We start from the raw sequence: 22,076 nt of genomic DNA on the forward strand, positions 1-22,076 counted from the left end.
TACTGATACAAACAGTTTTGGTTCATACTAGAGAGCACGAACAGATGATAAACACTATTGCTTTGGTGTAGCACTGCTTGAGGAAGTCACCACTTATCAGCTGGGCTGCGGTAATAGCCTTTCACAATTAGAAGAAGCCACTAGCTTAAACTACCTTAAGCACTGATTACATTGTTTAAACGAGCACATATTACCTCACATTTGCAACCACTTAGGAACAGAGCACTAGCAGGCATCGTGGCTCGACTACCGGGTGCTACCTGGGGGAAAAGCAGATCAGCTGGATCTCTTGCAATCCTCTGGCCACAACAGAATTACAAAAGATCCAGACTCAATAAACTTCCACAGGTGACAAACAAACAAGAATAGCAACGACCTGCAAAATGAGCTGATGATAGCAACTCTTTGTGCCAGTGCACCCTACTTACATAGTACTAAAACTCTGAAATTTTGCACTGACTGTACATACCCCAAGAAGCAGTATGGAATATTTACTGCAGAAATAACTTGGTTAAAATTCCGTAGAGCCCTTAAAGTCAAACTTTACCTATTAAGTATGTGAAGACAACTTCATATGATCAGCTGTATGTAAGCTTTCAACTGGTAAATCTCCTGATTTATTTTGTTTTCTGATATAAAGTACTTCTTGGTATTCTGCAGTATGTGGAACATCTGAACGACTGCAAAAACCTTTTTGGGTATCCCATTGCTGAGATCCATTTCACTGGATCTTCACATATAAATTCGTTCCTATTGCAATACCATGGTGCATAAACATAATTTTGATAAAGACTAGTATTAAGCAACTTTAAGAATTTTTGTCTTCAGATCATATCACCTTGAAGGCTTAGTTATTTGTTCTCTACAGTACAATTGCTGATAACCCAAAACATTTTCAAAAATTACAAGCCAGACCACTACATCCAAGACACTACATATGCTTGATGCCCCTTCAATTTACTTTCCTCTATTTGCTTTCAATTGACTTTTAATTTCCAGCCATAAGATCAAAACCTCAGATTTGAAACAATCAGTTGAATCACACAGCTTTGTCTTAATATACTAAATGTGCAAGATCAGAGATAAAGCTGTTGGCAGCACATCTAATGCAACTCTGCAGCAAATTCCCTGAAGTAATCAGAACTAGGTACTCAGTTACACTTTATTTGGGCACATGACAAAGGGCAGCATTGTTATTGTGCTCTGAGGGGACAGTCCCAGGGTAGAACTGTGAGTACTGAAATTGTTATGGTGTGGCATAGTCATAACTGAACTAACTTCATGTTACTGACCTAGCCCCAACTTGTGTGCTCTCAAGTTCTCCTTTGTTTTAAAGGTCCCAGTTGGTCAAAGGCCTGAGTTCAGTAGGTACTGTATCCACCAGTGGCAGGGAAAAAATGCATTAAAAAGGCATATATAAATGATCAAAAATGGGTAAATTGAATATTTCTTACCAGTTTTTAGTATCTGTTGGTTGCTCTACTAGATAAACACAAATCATTTATCATTTATAAGTAGAACAGGCATTAAATTCTTATTACATTTCACCCATAGATTTCACAGAGTGATATGAATTTGGTCCACATTGTTCTCTTTGCTTACCTCTAATAGTCCAGATTCTCCTTTGCTTCTGTTGGTTTTTTTTTTTTTCCTTCCTACACTTGGCTGACATTTTTGCATCAGCCTCTGGAGGCCACCCAAGGATTCCAGCTGTGGACTCATGAGCAGCGCTGGTGTCTGCCCTCATTGTCCAACCCAACACCAAAACCAGTCACTCCTCAACCCCAGCACCCTCTGTAGGGCTCCTGACACCCAAAACTTGTGTGAAATCATTCATTTATCATTTTGGTGCTACTTTTGCAGCCCTGCTTTTGTGAAGAGGAAGAGGATTCCCATCTCAGGCTTTGCACCCCTGGGCCACTCCAGCAGCCACTGAGACCTGACCCTGCAGCACCCTGGAAAACCTGAGCCTCAGGGGAAACACAGAGCCCTCAAGAACATTTTTTGCATACTGCTAAAAGGTAACTAGGGACTTCAGAAGAAGAGATAAAAAAAACTGTCAAGATATAGCTTCATTCCTATTGAACAGCACTGCTTTGTGCCATGTAAAGCCAGAACACTTTTCCCTCTGTTATTTTCTCTGATGACAATGAATTATTATTTCAATACTGAAAGTTTCAAATGAAAGCTCTGAAGTGACTACAACTACTTCAGGTGGGCACCAATGCTATAACCTGGGGGGGATCCCCTTTCCACGGCAGTCTTGCCTCTCTGAGGAAAAGCCAGGCTGCTAAAATAAAGCTGCTGGAGTTAAGCCAAATCATGGCTTCAGGAAAACGGATGCTATGTCAGGGCTTTATTGATGTTGTAAATCTTTGCAGTTAAGAAAAATCAAATTTCTGAGTGCTGAAGTGATCATTTCTTGGAGCACTGCTAGAGACAGCATGGGAGCTGACTGAAGGACAGTGGCTCCAACCTTGCTGGCTGAAATATGTCCTGGTGCAGAAAGCCCCTAAAAGATCCTGCACATTGACAGGACTAAAGCTGGAGGTTTGAGTATTGGATAAACCCTTACATAGGACATCTCTGCCCTGAACATCTCTCTTTCCTGGAGCTGAAGTTAATGGGAGCCAGTAAATGCCCAGCTGATTCCAGCAGCCTTGATTCTGCTGAATAAAACAGAGTTTAAAGAAGCTTGTGCAGACATTAGTGGTAATGCAGCTGGGAGACAAGGGCTGCACAGGGACTAGGCAGAAGGCTGGGATTTGGACACCACGGATCATTCAGCTCTGTGCTACTGGCTGCCATGGTACTTAAAATAATTGCAGTCCTCTGGAGAGAGTGTATAGATAAACTCTGTCCTATGTTAATGCACCATCATATAGAGTTGTTTACAGGCAGTACTTAGTAAAGTACTTAAGCATGTATTTAAACAGGCTGCTGAACATCAGTGTGATTGATACTTTATGAATTAGAGATATAATATGAATGCATTTTTCTGCTGTTGCAGTTTTTCATTATATACACTTATAAACTGGACATAAAGATTTTCTCTCAGTTTTGCATCCAGCAAATGAGTTAATTTGGGAGTCAAATTCTGGCTAGTTATGCCTGCACAATGCCTTTCATATGAATGAGGGCAGAAGACTTCTTTTTAATTGGACTTTTTTGTTAGTCTATAATCAAGGGAAAAAAACAAATCTGGTTTGTTCTTTCTGATCCTGCAGCTCTTTGACATTCCTTTCATGTCACTTCAACCAGAAAAGTATATTTTACATATGGTGTGTATATTGGTTAAGGCTGTGAACACATAGCAGCTGCAATTCTTGACCAGCAAGCAAGCAGCTGCTGTTGAGTACAGACTGGAGCCACACACTTTTGTTATGCTGCATGTAAAACTGGGGGGAGGGAGGAGAAGAGAAGAAACATGGCTCTTACATCACTCATCATGGTAATTCTATTTAAATACATTTTAATGATTTCTAACAACATAATTTGCCAAACCTCCCCACCTCAAAGTGATGCAAGCACACCTCTCTCCCAATTTATCCTTTGCTGCTTAGGTAAGTACACTTAGGAGGAACACTCAACATCTTCTAGTAAGTTTTGGAGTCAAACCTTTTTTTTCAATCCATATATATATTTAAAATAATCAGAACTCAAAGCATTGGCCTACTCATATACATTAATGTAACCACTGCAGAACCATCTCTGGCATTTACTTGCAGTTTCTGCTCACAAGGAAACAAGCTTGATTTAACAGTTTTAGCCACAGACATCTCAAGAGTTGAAGATTTTCCCCCCTCCAAATTAAAGCTAAATTGTGTGCATTAAATACATTATCTACTTGTAATAAAATGGGGATATTTGAAATGATTCAGTCACAGATAATTTGTTGCTGCAAACGACAGGCTCGCATCAGCCACTGGCCGCTCTGAGTGTTTGCTGAGCCCAGGGAATGCTCGGGCAGGCTTGCCCACTCCATGGAAAACAGGAGTTTGCTGTGGAAAATATTCCTTTTCGTGGTCCTAAGGATCCTGAGTGGGATCTCTCGTGCCAAACAGCTGGGATGTTGGGCTTGCTCACCCACCTAAGCCCTGACATGCAGGTCAGTCCAGGGCAGCAGGAAAGCAGCCACCACTCCATGCCAAAATCACAGCCCAGTTTATTTCACACTCAGCCCCCAAGAAGCCACCAGAGGATGTCTCCAAAACAGCTCTAGAGGGGCTCAAAGAAAGGCACCCTTTTTTTCAGCCTGGGGGTGATCTACTCACAAGCAGAAGCAGCACAGCTGTGAGGGAAGGATATGCAACTCTTACTACAGCTGCATTTGTTGCTCCTGCCTGGCAAATACCAGAAGAGACCACTTGTCTAGACTGATGGGAAGGCATATGTTAAAGCAATTAATTATTTTGCCCTAAAAGATTGAGGCCAGGCCAGTACTTGTCCCTTTCCCAGTGCTCAATCTGATCATAAGCAATGGGACTTTCACCATTTCCCATGGGAGATTATTCCACAACCTAATAGATCTCAATGTCAGGAAGTTTTTTCCTGATATTCAGTCATAATTCATATCCATGAATTATGAGCTACTGTCGACATCACATCCATTGAGGCATTCCTAGAGCCTGCTTCATTTAAAATTATATGCTCTAGTTATGCAGGGTTTCTGTGTACTAGGGCAAAATGCTTTTTCTGCAGGTTAATTCATTACTATTCAATTTGTTAACACTTTTTTTCTCGGTGTGAACAGTCATTCTGCAGTTGCATACCCTGTATAGTAGCACAATCCCCATTTGGGAGTAGAATCACAATATATAAATATGACAAAACAACATACAAAACCCATCCCTGTAAAGACATATTAGACTGTTCCTGCAGATACTCCAGCATTCAGTTAAATCAAAGCAGTAGCTCACACACCACCTGGTATGAGACAGAAAGCTTAGAAAAAAACCCTTCTCAAGTATGTAATAAATTTTATTTCTGTCTTAAACAGAGGGAAGGTGGGGGGCAGTAGGGAAGGGGAAACGGATGGGGAAGGGAAGGCAGAAAGGAACTTAAGCTTGGAGAAAAGAGAAAATTGAAAAGAAAATTACTTCCTTAAACAATGAGCCTCTACAACACAGTAAGAACATACAACAGTAAATAAAGTCAAGGGTGCAAAATGTTCACTTCTTACCACTAAAAACTTCGAAAAATGGAGAAAGCTAAGGCAAGCTTCAGAAATCTATATTGCAAATAATTGTGTACAAAACACTTCTGAGAATAAAAGTACCTTTTAAGAACATTTGAGATGAGAAAATTCATAAAATGTATCAATTTCTCAAGGAAATAGGAGGATTTCAATGAGAGTTTATTATTACATTTTACCCAGCTAGCAGTGCTCTGCCATCCTGTTTGCAACCCATTTTACATAAATGCCACATTAGCCACTGGAAAATGGAATGCTTTCCAAAGTAAGAATCTAGAAACACACCTGAGTTCATTTTCATCTCCATACATGCCTAGCTCCTGCTACATAAATCCCAGAGCAAGTAGGTAAGGATAAACACACAAATTCTACCTGGAATTATCTAAAAAACAGAAAACAATGTTTGCAAGGAGCACTGAATTTGCACAGTGAGATTTTGTGTTAAAATTATTCCAGATGGTTGATTTTTTAGAGACAGTGGCCAAATAGTATTGAAGGACCTACACAAACAGGTCTGGTGACAACATTTTGGCGCTGTAGAAATTATGTGACTTTATTGAAATCTGTATCTAGCCAGGTGGGACACTTGCTTTGGACAGAAGACAGGACAATGCAGCTCCCAGGTCCTACTAGACCAGATGTGTGGACATAGCAGACAGGCTGAGATGGACTCAGAATGTTGCAGATCCTCTACAGTGACATTAAGCCAGCATATCTACATCCTGTTGATCACCTGGAAAAGTCACAGCAACTTGTAATTTGTAGCTTTGCCAGTCTCTGGTTTGTAGTTAGCCTTGCAAAGCTTGACAAAACTTCCTTTGGTGGAGCTGTGAAATACCCCTTGGGACATACATGAAGAATTTACAAGCTAAAAATTGTGCTCTAACTGTAATCCTCTTCCACAAGAGATGTTGAGAAGAGACATTCTGATGTGACTATGGTTTTGCCAAAACATTTGAATTTTTTTTCATTTTGCTTTGGAACTAAGCAGAAGTTGCTGCAAAATGGAACAGTCATACTCTTAAGCCATATGTAACGGTAAGTAACTCAAGTTAAAAGATGACTTGGAAAAAGGGAAACCCTGTAATCCAGGAGGAAGGCTTTGAGTCAAAGAATGCCCTTGCAAGGACGTAGCAAGGAGTGTAGCCAGTAACTTTCTTTGTAAGATGTCCCCAGAGCAGCCTGACATCAGCATCTGCTGTGAAAATGGCACTGATCATGGGGTAACTCATCTGCCTTACACCTGCTGCCTTCTTACTGAGCCTCAGCACCCTGCCTGAGGAAGAGGAACCCCTCAGTGTTTTGCAAGGGGGTCATGCCCTGTTCTCTCACCCCACTCAGGCTTTCAACCACAGAGAGTCCTGGCTGAGCACAGGCAGGGAACAGGACATTCAGGCCACACTTGTGGACTCCCCCTGGAAGTAATGGCTCGCCAATGGCATTTTTGAGGATGAAGATGAGTAGGTAGATTCAGGCATCTTTGTTTATGCAAGAGGAAGTGAACAGCCTGGTTTCCACAAAGGTGGTGCTCACAAGTTCATAACGAAAGACAGAGTAGCCAAGAGAAGCTGAAAGACTGTTGAGCTTCAGCACAGACTGAATGCAGTGAAAAGAGTTGTTTCAAAGATAGACCACAGCAAGATGTGTAGGGACTGGGAACACAGGAATAGAAAGCTATCCAGAATTTACAACACATCACATTTTCAAGTAAGGCACTGGGAATAGAAGAAACAACCAAGTAACACTGGTGTAAACAAAGAAGCTGACAACACTGTAATCAAAAACAAAAATGTGCACAAAGAGGGCTGACATTTCTTGAAAGTTATCTCAAATGGCAGTGCAGAAGAAAATAATATTTAACACATAAATAAAGCAATCATTGTGAGAACCTGCTATGTTTTCACCTGCTCTGTTTTAGTCATTCTCAGACCTCTGCCTTGCTCTTAGATACGCAGGCGTGCGCCATTAATGGCACTTGCACAGTTCATCTCCCCCGCATCACCCTCAGAATGGGAGCTGTGGTTAACCTCTGCCATGTCACATGCAAAAAAAATTCTCTTCACTGTATTTCTGTTCCTCCCTTCTATATTCTTACTTCCCTGTACATGTAAGACATGTGGCTTATTGGCACTGTGTATGACCACCTTGAATTAATCTCCTAAATCCAGGCTCAAAGCTGGATAGTCATACGAATCAGCCAAGTTCTGTGTGTATCTTTCTTCCTTTGTGACCATATTTTCCTGCTTCTGAGCCTTATAAAAGGTCTAAGTATAAGGATGAAAAATACAGATGGAATTTATGTTTAAAATTAGTTTTCAGTGCAATCCATATAATTCTTTAAGGAACATACACAGAAGCATGTGCATACATGCACATGTACAACTTCTACATGTATCCACCACATTTATTAAACCTGTCTAGTGGGTAATATAAAGACTACTGGTTTAGCAATATGCTAATGCTTGCTCAAGCTTTTCAATGCAGTGCTGAAACCATCCTTGACACAGCACTGAAGCAGAAGCTGCAGCATCTCCAACTGCTGGATAAATGGAGTAGGAGAGATTAAATTTATCAGGGCTGCCAAGAAGTGCTCACCAGGACACATTTTTTGACTAACATAAGTGTGCACTATTCTCACAAGTACCAAAAAAATAAAGGAGAGGGACAAAGAAATTAGAACAAGCATTTATCAAGACAACCTATCCATCTGATTTCATACATTTTTTGCAAACATCCCTTCTTTTATTCAGTTACCAGCTGTTGTGAGGTAAATTGAAGGAGGAAACTTCACTTCTAATACACTATCATTCTTCAAAAAAGTAAAAGCTTTACAGTAGATGAATGTATTTACTTGAAAGACACCACATTTCCAAAGGCACAATGTGTGCTAGGCATCTAGTAGTACTCAAACTGACACTTAAGCCTTTGAAAATTTCTCCCAAGAACCTCTGATGTGAGCTATAATCATACTGTTTGTCTTGTAAGTAGCCTACCTGGAAAATAGAAAACTGGATAAAACACTCCAACACATGAAGGATTGAGAAGTTCTCAGAGACTCCAAAGACATTTCAGAAAAAGAGGACCATGAGTTTTGTTATTAATTTGCTCGGGAAAGATGAAGTACCATTCAGTGTAGGAAAGGCTGATACAACCTAGCACCATAGAACTGCCAAAGAAAACATGGAGAAAAGAAATATAAGCTATTCCAGCAGAAACAATGCAGGCTGGGGACTGGAGTGACCTGGGTTCTTGGATGCTGACTTTGAGGTAAACCATTCTACTTCCCTTTTACTTGACTTCCCTTTGGATAAAGTACATAACTAATGATGTTCAAAGGGTTTTAAGAACCATCAGTATGTCTGGCTGACATGAAAAAATGTTGTTACTTAAGATGGAGGACTGCTGTACTGTCACTGAACATATCCAAGGGCAATTTAAAAAGTCAAAATGAAAGAAATAACATATGCTGTATTCAGACCAGACTACCTGCAGGGGACTGCCTCATGTAAAAATGAAAGCACAGCCAACCTGGGGAAGGAAGGAAAAGCTGGACTGCCTTTATCAGAGTATCAAGGATGGAAGGGTTTCTGGCTGCTCATTATGGTCAGGGAATCAGGTGAAGATGGCAACTCTTTAACAACACTCTGTGATTGCTGCTGGCAGAAAGGGGAGGGATTGGGAAGGAAATCAAAGTGAGTGCCTGCTTCATTGTTTGTCTTTACACATTGACCAAACACAGCTGACTTAAATATACCTAGCAAAGGGCAGGAAGGCCAAGACAAATTGAAAAAAAAAAAAAATACCAAGGGATAAGTAGGAGAAGAAGAAGCCTCAAAAGCGATGCTGGTCATCCTGACTAAACTGTCCAGTCTGGCAACTTTCTGGACATTCCCCTGTCTTTCCCAAAAAAACATGTGACAGTTCTCATTAGACAGTGATGTTGGCTTTTACACTGGATTAAAATCCAAACCTAGTTCAATCCCTAAGCATGAATGCATTATGGCCCATACATACATTTGACATTATTGTGACATTCACTGAATTCTCTCTGTGGTTTACCCCGATGATGTGGTGAACTAGGCAAGTTAAGCAACATAACAATTAACATCTTATTGAGAAAATACTGATATAAAAACAGTATCTGCTGCAGCTTCATATGGATGGAACATGCATGTAAGAGTTCAGTAATGCTTGCAACATTTTGCCTTTTGTGCTTCAGAGAAAAAGGAATTTTAGATTGAAGCAAGGAATTGCTGTATATCTAGAAACCTGTAAGACACAATTTCTCTTCTAGTCATTGCTTCTAATCAGACAGATGGATAAATTGCTATAGAAAAAACACAAAAAAACCTCACCTAAAACAATGACTGCATCATTTTTATTTATTTCTTGCATTCTCTGTTCACATAGCAAGAAATTTAATTCCAGTTAGATCATTCTCTTGTGATGCTTTTTTCTTTCATTTAATATATTTTTAAATGCTTAGAAGCATTATGACAGAAAAGCATGTATTTTTGTGCCCTGGTTTATACCCATCATCCTTACCACTACAACAAGACAAAAGCATTAAAGTAAAATTAATCATGTCAAAAGATTTTAGCAAAAAACAAGGGAGACCATGCATAAAGCATCGCTTTGTCTAGTGTGAAGTCACGCTCTGATTAAAAACATATAATGAAAGTGAAAGTAATACATCATTGCCTTAGCAGTAGGGTTTTTGGGAAAGCTAGGCAATTCTTAACACAAAAAATCTTTATAGGCTCTGGATTTTGCAATTATTATAGAATAATTTTAACAAGAAAAACTCAGTTTCACTTCCTTAAAGTTTAATTAAACTTAAATGTTGCAGCTAAAACAAACAACCAAAGGATTTCTAGAATTAAACACAGACTCCTGGCAGGACCATAACTGGTAATTAAAACCCAAGCAGCAGTGGCTGGTTCTGAGCAGTGAGGCATGAGGTGCTGACACAGAGACCCTCTCCCTGCCCCATATGCAGTAAGTAGTTCTGAAGGCTACAAAATATCATGAAATAATGAAAACCCATTAACAGAGCAGAACTTTTGCTGTTACTGAGGACTGCCACACACCCATCAGCTGTTCCATTTCTGTCACTGGGTAATGGTAGCCTGTTGCTTCTATGTGACCTATGTGGCACCCAGTTAAAAAGTGAACTGGTGTTTGTGCACATGTAGGCAAGCTGGAGAAGAAACCACGCAGTGAAGATATTTTCTGCACTTTGCCACAAAGTCTCTAAAAACCTCGACTTTGCTCAGGCACAACTGTGCAATAAGTGTTGCAAATCAAACACCAATGTGCACATTATGATATGCATAATATTATTTATATTCTCAGATTAGGACTGTGTCCATATCAAGCAAAACTAGGTGGTAAAAAATGTTTGTAGAATGTCACTTATTTACTCCTTTTTTCCCCTCTTTTTTCTACCTCTATATGTTGTCAACATATAAACAATAACTCTCTGAGAAATACCAGATAGGAAAAATACACAGTAATACTAGACTGTGAAAAATCTACCGATCCCCTGAGCCATGGCATTCTTGCCTATAGATGATGACATTAAAAAATTGGAAATGGGTGCATGCTTCCCCTCCTCTCCTGGGTCTATGAACAAGGCAAGTTGTTTTCCTGATACCTTTAGAATTACTCCCATTAGTACTGATGCATTTGGTGCTTTGGCTATCCAGGCAGAGAGAGGTGGGCAGGATCCCCTGCCAATAGATCTAGTCTTGTCTAGGGAACAAAATGAGATTGCTCCTCTGCTGAGCTGTCATACTCGATAGCTCGTGCTGCTCCACCTGCCCCCGTCCTTGCAGCTGCAGCTGCAGTGCCATGGAGTCAGTAGTTCCTGATGGCTGATCTTCTCCTGCTCCTTATGCATCACACAAGGCAGGACACAGAGCCCTATGTGACTGAGTGCTGAGAAGTGAGCCACTCTCTGTGCTGAGAAAGAAAAAGGAAAGGTAAGTAGCCCCCTCTCAAATGGGTCTGCAAACCCTGACAGTAACTGCTGGGGCTCCTCTCAGTGCAGAGTGACAAGAGGAGATTCAGGCTCCTCTCATCCACCTCCTCCTCAATGGCCCTGCCACTGCACCCAGGATTGAGTATTTGCTCCTTTCCCACCATCCCTACCCCCAAATGCCACTGGCACGGAGAGCAGAAAACGAGGAATATAAATGGGTTTGGAAGAAGGGAGGGGGAATTTCTGTGCACGCTTACGTTGGATCAGTAAGCCTCTAAGAGCAAAATGTGGCATTTTGTTGTTGTGTGGGAGAGCCTATTGGTGGCCAGAAGGTTAAAGAAAAAACTTGTAACAGGAAGAAATCAAATACACCTAAGGTGATAATAAAATAGAACATCTTGAAATACCAGACTACAGGAATTGAAATTCTTCCCATCACAGAACCTCATGAGCAGGACACAGCTTTTGCTCTGTTCCTATTCACTAAGGAGCAAAACCCTCATTTGCACTGACAAGTTGAGAATGAACTGCAATGTCAGGACTGAAAGCACTATCTAAATAAGTGGAAAAAAAAAACTCCAAACAAGAAAAATCTTCTGCCTTTGCTGCTGATTGAGTATGTCTGTTAAGACAACAGTGGATTGAGAGAGAGGTGAAAGGATAAAGAAAGAAAACTCCTTCCTAAATTGCAAAAAAGTACATGATAAATAAAGATAGAACTATGTGCTTAAATTCAATCCCCCTCCAAATGTCTTAGTATGTTGATACCACACCATGGCTGCACTGAATCACCACTATGTTTTAAGCTTGTACAGTTTATTGTCTTCCTTAAGACTTTCAGACCCAGATCTTCAAGTCCCTGCACTCCTGCACTGTAGTTCTTCAGTGTTTCACGGAAAGGACAGATCTACTTGGACTTATCTCCCATTCTCTCTTAAATTAGCAAAAAAAGGGATACTTGAAAATCTTATTTTAACTGTTTGGTTAGGGGTTTTTTTAATAGCTATTGCTACCATTTTGTGAGCAGTAAAATATTTTCTAAGAAATAATGCTTGTTAATGTTTTATCTTTTTCAGTGTGAAAAGACAGGCATTCTCCTGCATGCTCTTCAAACTTCAGCCCAGGCCAAGAGGGCATCCTTTCCTGGCAGGATTTGCAAGAACAGGGTTACTCATGTCAAGAGAGGGCTGTGTATTTGACAGCTCTTGTCTCAGCCACTGAGACAGATCCTGGGACCTTCAGGACTTTCAGTGCTGAGCAGCAAGTGCTTGAACACGGGCCAGGATTGTAACTTGTTTTTAACTGCAGCATAGGATGTTATGTGCACTACCATAAAGGAAAGAGAACTTTTCTTCCCTATTTCTAAAGGTAAACAGAAAAGACTAAATTCTCTACATAAAATTATTCTGAAGCATCTCTCAACACCACCATAGACACTTGGTGTTACTCCAACACTGGAATGGACATTTAACCAGAGCATTTAGGTATCCTGTCCCTGGGTAGTTTCCCACAGTCTTGGAGACTGCAATACAATGTAAATAACCAGGAGCTGATTAAATTACATTCTTAAAAAATCTGACAAGCTACAGTTAGTTAGGATTCAGAAAAAAGCTTGTTACTTTAATTCAGTTGAGAGTTCAGATCTTGAAGCAAGAGATCCATTCCTCCTGCCTCTCCTGTTGAGCCACTGGATTAGACACAGCAAATGAAAAAATCACCTGGACAATTCTGCCTTAAGCAGTATCACTGATTTTTTCACTGACTTACCATCTTCAGAATTTTCCAAAAGTAGTGTACAGAGGTGGGTATCATAACTCATTATTCTGAAAAATGTGAAGCATAATATATTCCCTAGCACAGATGCTGTAAACTTTTATAATGTACACTTCATATAACCTTCTGTAATTGTCATTCTTACACAACACACTCAAGTATTAGTTCAGGTCATTTATACCCAAACAGTCTTTATGTAGCACCACTTCGTGAAAAGCTCCTAAATCTTCCATGGGAAAAAATCAGTCTGCAAGGGCATTATTTCAAGTCCTGCATCATAGCAATTTAAAAACAATTTTCATCCTAACCTATGCACGTAATAATAATGTGGATGTATGCCATTACAGGGCTTTGGATAAGGGAGAAGAACAAAATTCTGTAAAATGTATTTTACTGGGGGAAAAAAAAAAGCAGGTCTAATAGGAAATCCAGGTTTTACCAGTTGTCCAGTTTTAGAAGTATGGTTTTGATTTATGGATCAAAATTGCTCATTTATTATTTTATCTATACTGCTTTGGGCAATTTTGACAGTTAAAATTTAGTTTTATTGACCAATGCAGCCAGTTTAGCCACAAGGGGACTAATGCACACACAGCCTGCTGCACTCAAGAAGCTATGATTTGATTCCATGACCAAGTCAGAGTGGGAATCACAACCAACATAACAATAAGTTCCAAATCTCGATGCTCGAGGCAAAATACTTACTCTAAAACCAATCCACTATTAAAAGAAGCTGGGAAAGAATTTTGTGATAGCAGCCTCCATGCACTGTTTATTGTAGCTGATATATTCCACCAATGCTTCTGTCAGCAATGGACGCAGGGTAGTACAGAGGAAACCTTTCTTTAATGATTGTGGACAACAGATAAAGCTGGAAGAAGGAAATGAAAATGCAAAAGAGAATCAAAGGTGTGCTCTAGTACTATGGCTTACCAGGGATCTGATTCTTGAGAAAAATGTCTTGAAAAAACTGCCTTTTTTTTTCCTAAACCAGATTTTATTCATATATACATAAATATGCATGGGTTCATGTCGCAGCTTGAAAGACTTACAAGTTTACTTAAAAAAAAAACTTACTGGAATGATTTTAAGCCAATGTTAATTTAGGCCTATCCTATTATAAAATTAGCATCTTCTGCAATCTCAATTTATTGCTCCATTGTGAAGCCCCTTGTGATACATAAACAAATCTCTGAAGAGAAACAAATCAATAAAGTGTCTAATTTGATTAACCATGTTTTTAAATTCATCAAGACAACTGTACAAAAATAAACCACTTACTTGTCAGTATTTTCCACGTCTTCTTTTCATCATCATAATACTGAACCAAATTGCTGGGTAGCCGGTCAGGTCCGGGAGGCAATCCTCCAACCAATAACAGCATTTTCTTATTGGAACGAATTCTTCACCCAAAACAAGAGGAAAGATGAACAACCACATTACTGAGGAGCATTTTTAGTGGCAACAAAATCATAACCATCAAAAGAATGTTCACTGCTTGCAGTTTTCTATTTCATTTTTTTGTGTTTCTTTTCCCAATCATGTCTCAACAATTTCTTGAACCAAGCAGAAAAATGATCAGAAAAGCTGCGTATCTCTCTACTCATGGAATAATAAGCTTCCTTTATGCAATTTGTTAGAGGTTCATTCTAGAACGACCTTTTTCTTATATTATCCCTTTAAATCATCACTCTTTACAGCTGAATACACATGAAATGCTCTGGAGTTGTACTAAGGTTAAGCATTAAAGTTGCATGTCAAAAATCGTATTAGTCAAAATCATTATTATAAGCCATTCTACACTCAAAGAACCTTGAAAAAATTAAGGTTATGCAGAGAGTTTGTGAGCCAACTCTTTAATCACACACTGAACTTCAGATATATAGTTTAGTACAATTAGCAGCACTGGGCTAATGGTTATGGGTTAAATGCTACTTACAAGCACTTTTGTTTGTTTAATTTAGTCCAGACTCTCGCTTTCATTCTTCCCCCCGGCTCCCCCCCTCGTCTTTGCTCTCCCCCTGTGCACCACTGGCTATAGCAACACCAATTGGTAAAAATGAGACTGTGATGTTGTTGTGAGCCTCCCCAGAGTGGAGCCCTGCCAATGCTTGCCACTGATCCAGCGGCATGAACCTGCTCAACTGTGCAAAGTCACTCTAATTCCCTCCCTCTGTTTTTCTACCTTCTCCCCCAGGGGGCAACCACTGAAAGGAGTGACTACCCACCCATCAAGAGCTGGCAATTCGCTGCTATTAACCGTGACCGTGATTCCCAATCTGCCTGGCAGTTCTTAAGAACAGGACTGCAATGTCTCATCTGCAGTAAAAGTGGTTATCTGCACCCTGGCCTCCAATGCCCCACCTGATGAACGTACGATTTCTCTGCAGCATTAAGGGATTTAGCACAATTGTAAGTGAAAACTGGAGGGGAGGCCCAGACCCCCAGATGAGCCCTGATGCTTTAATAGTCACTTTGCATATAATTGAACTTTCACCAGCTATACTTAGCTTGGGTGAGATAACACTGAAATAAAGGCCTAGGCTCAAAATGTTCCTGTTAGGTAGGAAGGTGACGTAGCCTGGAAAACATCCATCCATATGAATGACTGTGCAGCAGGACCATGCAGTTGATGGAAGGCACCATTTTTCCAGGCATGACAACACCTGTGCAGCACTCAGCGTGTCAGTCTGCAGCAAACACCCCAGCCAAGAAAGGCACAGAACACCAGGAACAAATGCCTCCACCAGAGATGCTCGTGTTGGGGTCAAAGCACCACCCAGGAGCTCCAGCCCCAGCAGAGCACTCCAGCAGGGAGCTTCATGACTGAGGCACACTCATGGCTTCACTCCAGCCTAGAACATGTGCTGCTGACCCAGTGACTTACACTGGCAGCAGGACTGCATCTCCTCTTGAGAAGAGTGAGCAAGATGAACTAGACCGTGCTGTAGATATGCACCAACCACAAGAAACATCCTTCAGGAAGGGAACACATAGCTGAGGGCTGCATCCACACAATGCTCCAGAATAAAATTTGTCAAATGGCTGTCCCAAAGACAATTGTAGGCTACAGATACATCTGAGACAAGGATGGCCAGGGAACTATCTGTCATATGGCTTTATCTGTTTTTTAAACAGATTTAGGGCTCAGAGAAGGTCATTAATTGACAGTAGATGACACAAAACCCTCGGTGCAGGAGCAGGAGTTAAGCCATGGGGGCAGTGACACTGTACCATGCTGTCCTACTCCTTGATTGTCCCCTGACTTGGGAAGAGCCCCTGCAGTCCTTCAGTCTTTCTGACAAGCCAGCCTTTGATGCCTGCACTGCACCTGCTATGTGCTGCCAAATGAGGACTGTAACCTGCCCAGCAGACTGTGGCTGTGTAGGATATCAGGAACCATCTCGTGATCGCTGTCAGCACAGATTCCACAGTGAGACCAAGCTCTGGGGAAAGCTCACTAAAGCACTGCCAGTGTCTTTTAATGTTCAGTCTCCCCAGTAAAGTTTTTAATGAGAGAACATCTGATAAAAACTATGCAACATGGGAGTATGATAAACTGGTTTTGGTATGAGTTAGGGATGACTGCACATGTAACAAGTGGCAGAGCAAACCAGAGCCATAAGTCAGTTATGCATGGCCATCCCTAACGATAGAGAATAAATTGTTTATTCCAACCCTCCTGTGTTGTATGTTATATCACAATCAACTCCCCGTGCATTGTAAGATTCAGAATGCCCTTGCAAGGTTTACTTGATAAAGGAGTTTATTTTGATTTTCATCTTTCATCTGTAAAACTCCCTTCTAACTCCAAAGCACTGTGAAAATCCAATGAATGGCCAAGGCTCAATAGCTAAGGTGAAGAATGAAATGTCAGATATAACTCTGAGTTTCCAGACTTTGGCAGTTGCAACTATCCTTAACATTACTTTTTCAGCTAAACAGCCTGAAAAGCTACTGTTTCTGGAGAAGGAGCAGTGCTGCTGTATTGGTATGCTTAAAAAATACTAATTTTTAAAATATGTTTAAAATGAGAAGTAGTGAGAACAGAGACTTTCACTGAAAGTTTAGTAAGAACTTAAGAGGTAGCAAAGTCTCTACCAAAAGCACAGGGAAATTTCAAATGGAAAAAAGAGATGGGTACTTATACTCAAAATATCTAATTAGTCTGCATTGAGAGCTCTTCCAATGAACCAAGTAAAGATAATACAGTGGCTAAAGACATGCAGGTTTTAAATTGATATGTTTCCTTGGAGCCAAATCTGGTTTTTAAGTTTTAATGTAAAATGCTGCAATTTAGGTTTTGAAAAAAGATTTTCTTTATTATGTCATACTTATGTTTCATATTGCACTAAGCAGTAGTGTTAGAATCTTACAATGCATTCTGAAATATGAAAAACGTGTGAATGACCACTGCTTATATAAACAAAACTTTTCCAAATATTAATAAAAATGTAATTCTGTGGAACACTATGATGAAGACAGGATTAAAAAATATATTTAACACATAGATCAAGAAAAAGCTTCTTCCTTTCTTGTATTATTACATGTTTGTTATTAGGATAACTCAAGATTACAATGTGAAATGTTCTTCATTATATCTGACACACGTTTGTTTTTCCCACAGTCCTTATTTTACAGTCTAATACAATTCAGTTACATACTGTGGTTCAGTGTCCCCAGCAAGGATTTTATGATCACCTTGTGCTCAATTAACAGTAGTGGGTCTTGGTCAGAGAAGGCTAAACTCTGGACAGGCAGGCTGATGTCATGGCAAAAAAGTTGAGGTAAATTTATCTCAATGTTATCTTGAAAGCATTACTTAGACTCCAGAACTCTGGTTCTCACTGATGAACATGCACGTGTTGTTATTATTCTGCACACACTTTGCAGCTTCTGTTCGGCTAAGATTTTAAAACACTTAATTCACCTTAATTAAGTTCCTGGGTACCTCATGTGGTGTGAAATTTATTTTGTCTACTTACAAGGCTGGAACCCAAAGTATATTTCAAAGTCAACATTTTTAAACTTGTGTAGTTTCCCTCAGGCACACAAACCCAGGAATCTGAGTATTCACAGAAGTGGCTTCATTTTCAGAGATACCCATCAACATAACTAAATCCTACTCACTTCAAAAGTAGCAGCAGATGCCCATCAGCTCTAAAACTCAGACCAGTCCATGGTCTAAACTAACCAGGAATATTCATGGCAAGAGGCTGAGACCAAGACAGTTGATAAACTCACAAGAAATCAGCAGAAAAGGCTGTAAGAGACCTCAAAACTCCTGACAACCACTCCTACTCTTTTGCAGCCTTGATAACCTCATGGTAATAGAAAATACATGAATGGGAAATACTCTTCTTGCACATTGTTTTTCTTTATTAACATATCCATCAATCTTGCACTGGTGGGTTTTCCTTATCTGGGCAATTAGTATAAGTTCATTCTACAAAAGCTGGCAAGAAAACAAGCCTCAACAACAGGTTTGCTCCAGACTCGTCCAGATTTTAAACAATGCACTAAGGCTCTGCTCTCTGCATTAGGGAGTGCAAAGAAAAGGAAATAATACAACCATGAAGTGGTTGTAAATGTGGTTCTAAATGCATGCAGTGCAGTGTTACACATCAGGAAGGGAAATGCATCCTAAGACATACAAGTGATCATGGTCATCAATGGGAAAAATAAAGAGTATTCAATTATACTTTTCTCTTAACTCAGGGCTATAGTAAACCCAGAAGTCTGGATAATTAATTAACTTTCCATATAGGCTACCACCATGGCTTTGAGCATGGAGAGAGCCGGGCAGCTCTTCAGAGCAAGGACTTTTCAGATACGATGGCATCCTTGCTCCTGCTTCAGCACTGACCTCAAACACAGCAGAGTCAAGCTGAACTCCAGGTGTTTGCCACCAGGCACAAACAAAACCAGCCATCAGACCAGCATAGACCAGCATAGACCCAGCAAGGGCAGGTGAATGTGTGGTGAGTTTTACCGACATTCTCATATCTCATTGTATCAAAGGATTTGAGAGACTGGAGTCTGATAGTGATACTATCAAAATAAACTGCAAGAATCTCAGAAAAGGGGGCTGTAGTAACTTGCAGCAGAGACAAATTATTTCATAGAGGTTTAGATACCAACCTAGAGGTGATAGAAAAAGAGATACATATTATCCAAATCAAAATTGAGTTGCAGACATTTTGTTTGTTAGCACCAAAAGCTTAATTTCCTCTTCAGAAACCAGAATGGTCTCGAGAAACCCTTTTCTTCTCAATAGGCATCTGAAGGGGTACAGTGTCCAACAAAAATGTACTTGACAATCTAGCTGCTGTCTGCAAAACTGAACAAATGTTGGAAGCATCCATTTGCCTGTGACTGAAAAAAATGTTTTGCCATCGAGAGCATGGGACGTGATCTTCAACAATTACCTTCCCAGCTCCTGGATGGGCATTTCAGTGCAACAAAAGTGTCATATGAAAACTGCTTATTTAAATGGATTTTGGTTTCCATAGTTGACTGCAAAGATAGCCATGATTAGTAACACATGTTTAATAGAGAGGAAATCTAATTATCTGGGACTTTAACTATGAACTCAATGAAAGCCATAAGGTACAATGTAAAATTTATTTTGGACAAAGGAATTTTATGAGGTTTTGTTATCACATAAAATGAATTAACAAACATCATAACCTATAGGTGAACAGGCATTGAGAATCTCTTCATAGCCCTACAGCACTGCTAGGGGAATGGCCTAAATTCTCACAGACCAAGTCCTGCATGTCTTTCTCCTTTTGGATAAAGTAAAGACATTAAGAATATCCTGATTTTGTCAAAACGTAAAGCACAATAAAGTCTCTTGCAAATTATGTCCAATAAACTGTTTAGTTCTTCAGTTCAAAGAACGTTCAAAAATCTGTTGAATGTATGGTAGTTGCTTTATGAATGGATTTTTTTTCCTCTTCTAATTTGCACCTATTGCCCCAGGCACACCAGAAAGAATGCAAAAAAACTTTCTAGAAATACTAAAAAAAACTGGAAACAAGTCTTATGAAGATTTTGGTTTTCATCTTTTCATTTTCCACGTAGGCATGTTTGGCAGAAGGCCCCAAGGACCACTTTTCATCACAGCAGAGCTCACAGTAATGCTCACTGAAGATGATGCTCATATAATACATGTTGCTGACCACTGGCAGAATGAAGTTTAGGAAGACAAATACTAAGGTGAGAATGATTTGCTGCAGACATTGATTGTTGGCTTCTCTGACTCTATTAGAATTTTTTTCTTAAATTTTGTCCAATACTTAATAAAAATAAAATAAAATAATTAGGTAATGTTTGCATTAGCAATAATCATTCCTTTTGCTTCTAAAAGCAGAAGTCTAAGGGTAACTGAATGTTTTATCTGGCAGGCCATGCTTAACTGTTACAAAGTTAAAAGTTAAAGGCTCCTTTATTTCAAAAGTTGTCAGGCAATTTTCTATCCCCTGCATTAACTTATAATCCGTTTGAAGCTCTGAAAACCCCATTATTCTTTATAAAACCAATCCCACTGTTGATCTTTATATTTAAAAGTTAGCTTCCAGCTATTGGCTGGAAGATTTTTTAAAGTCAGTGTTCCCTCCTTTTTGGGTAAAAGCCTCTGATGTAATAGGTAGTTTAGCAGTGGCAATTATGTTGGAAGAGTGACACCTATCCAGTGCTCCTTTGGGAAGAACACAGAGGAGTGAGTGTCCTTCTCATCTTTGCCTCCTTGCACTACCAGATCTGAATGCTAAAGACATCCTTGTAGCCACTGAGTATCTGGAGCTTTGTAAGGGAGATGAATTCAAAGCAATGTTTGCAAAGCAAATTGGTGAATAAGGCACAAAACTTCCCGTGTCATGGATCTTCTTGGTAAAGCTACTCAAACAACAGGTTTTCCTCACTGATGCAAGTTCTAAAAAACTTTTAAGTAATTCTCTTTATCCTGAATACAAAAAAATAAAGAAAATGTCAAAGCTAAGTGCTTCTGCAAATTGCTTTCCCTTCCTCATCTCATTTTGTTTGGCCTTTTTTTGGGTTTGGTTTGTTGGCTGGTTCAATTCCTTTGGCCTGACAGAGGTTACAAAATGCAAACGCTTCACAGAATGCTTCAAAGTCATCAAATCATCTCTTTAATTCTTTTCCCCTAGGAAATTCCAACCAACTCTTACTTTTTGATTTTCAGACTGTGAAAAGTCAAGAAAGTACTTTTGTTGTTTTTTTTTTTAATTCTGCATCTGATGTCCATGTCAACAGAAGGTTTCTGCATCACAGGCTGTGTTCTCTCCAGCTGAGGCTCATTTTCCTTAGGAAGCCAAAGGAAAGAAACACATCTTGCTGCCAGCTCACTCAAGGTATGACTTGTTACCTTTTCCACTGGTTTGTTTGGGTTTGTTTTTGGTTTTTTTTGTTTGGTTTTTTTTTTTTTTGCTGAAAGAAGGCATCAGTTGGGGAATGGCAGGAAGAACCAACTGTGGCACCAACTTCTATTTACTTCCAGCTTCACTGCAAACCGTCTGCTTCCATTGAACTTGGCAGCTGACAATATTTGCTCAGTTTATTGTCTGCTTTCCAAGAATACAGCAAGTGTTGACTACTAAGTACTAGGCATGACGGTCTTTAGAGAAAATTTCAGGGAGGCAGCAAATATGAAAAATGATGCCAGGAAGTATCTACCAATGGTTTTCAACTTTCCATAGTCTTCAATTTCTTGGTAAACGTGTAATACCAGACAGAATCTGCTTCAACAAAACCAGCGTGAGAGATGTTTACAGAGCAGGGGAGTCTAGCTCAAACTCTTTTAGGATTCCTATTCCCTGCTCTGTCTTTTCAGGCTATGCTGAGCAAAGGATAATAACTAACCTTGCTCTGATTTAGAAAACATCTTGGATTTTTAAAACACAGGAGTTGTTTGAAAAGACATAACAGTGGTTTTAGAAATTATAGGGATTTTTTCATAACATGAGTTTAACAGAACCAAATATTTTCCCTGGAAAACTATTTTCTGTTGAGTTTGTGTTCTATGTTAGCTCTCCTCACTCACCTCACCCCCCAGGTTCCCTGTGCTTTGTCTTCAAGTACTAATCCAAACAATTACACCATCAC

At 39.7% G+C, this 22,076-nt stretch overlaps 1 protein-coding gene across 1 annotated transcript in view; it reads right to left on the reverse strand.

Moving 5' to 3' along the window:
* The window catches only part of KLHL14 (kelch like family member 14), a 56,456-nt gene that overhangs the window by 26,706 nt on the left and 7,674 nt on the right, over window positions 1-22,076 (reverse strand). The window contains exon 2 of the mRNA XM_079302832.1: window positions 14,232-14,353. Coding sequence (XP_079158958.1) covers window positions 14,232-14,353 — 122 coding nt within the window. The remainder of the gene's footprint in view (window positions 1-14,231; window positions 14,354-22,076) is intronic.

Source organism: Erithacus rubecula (genome assembly GCF_903797595.1).
Source record: "Erithacus rubecula genome assembly, chromosome: 3".
Taxonomy (NCBI): domain Eukaryota; kingdom Metazoa; phylum Chordata; class Aves; order Passeriformes; family Muscicapidae; genus Erithacus; species Erithacus rubecula.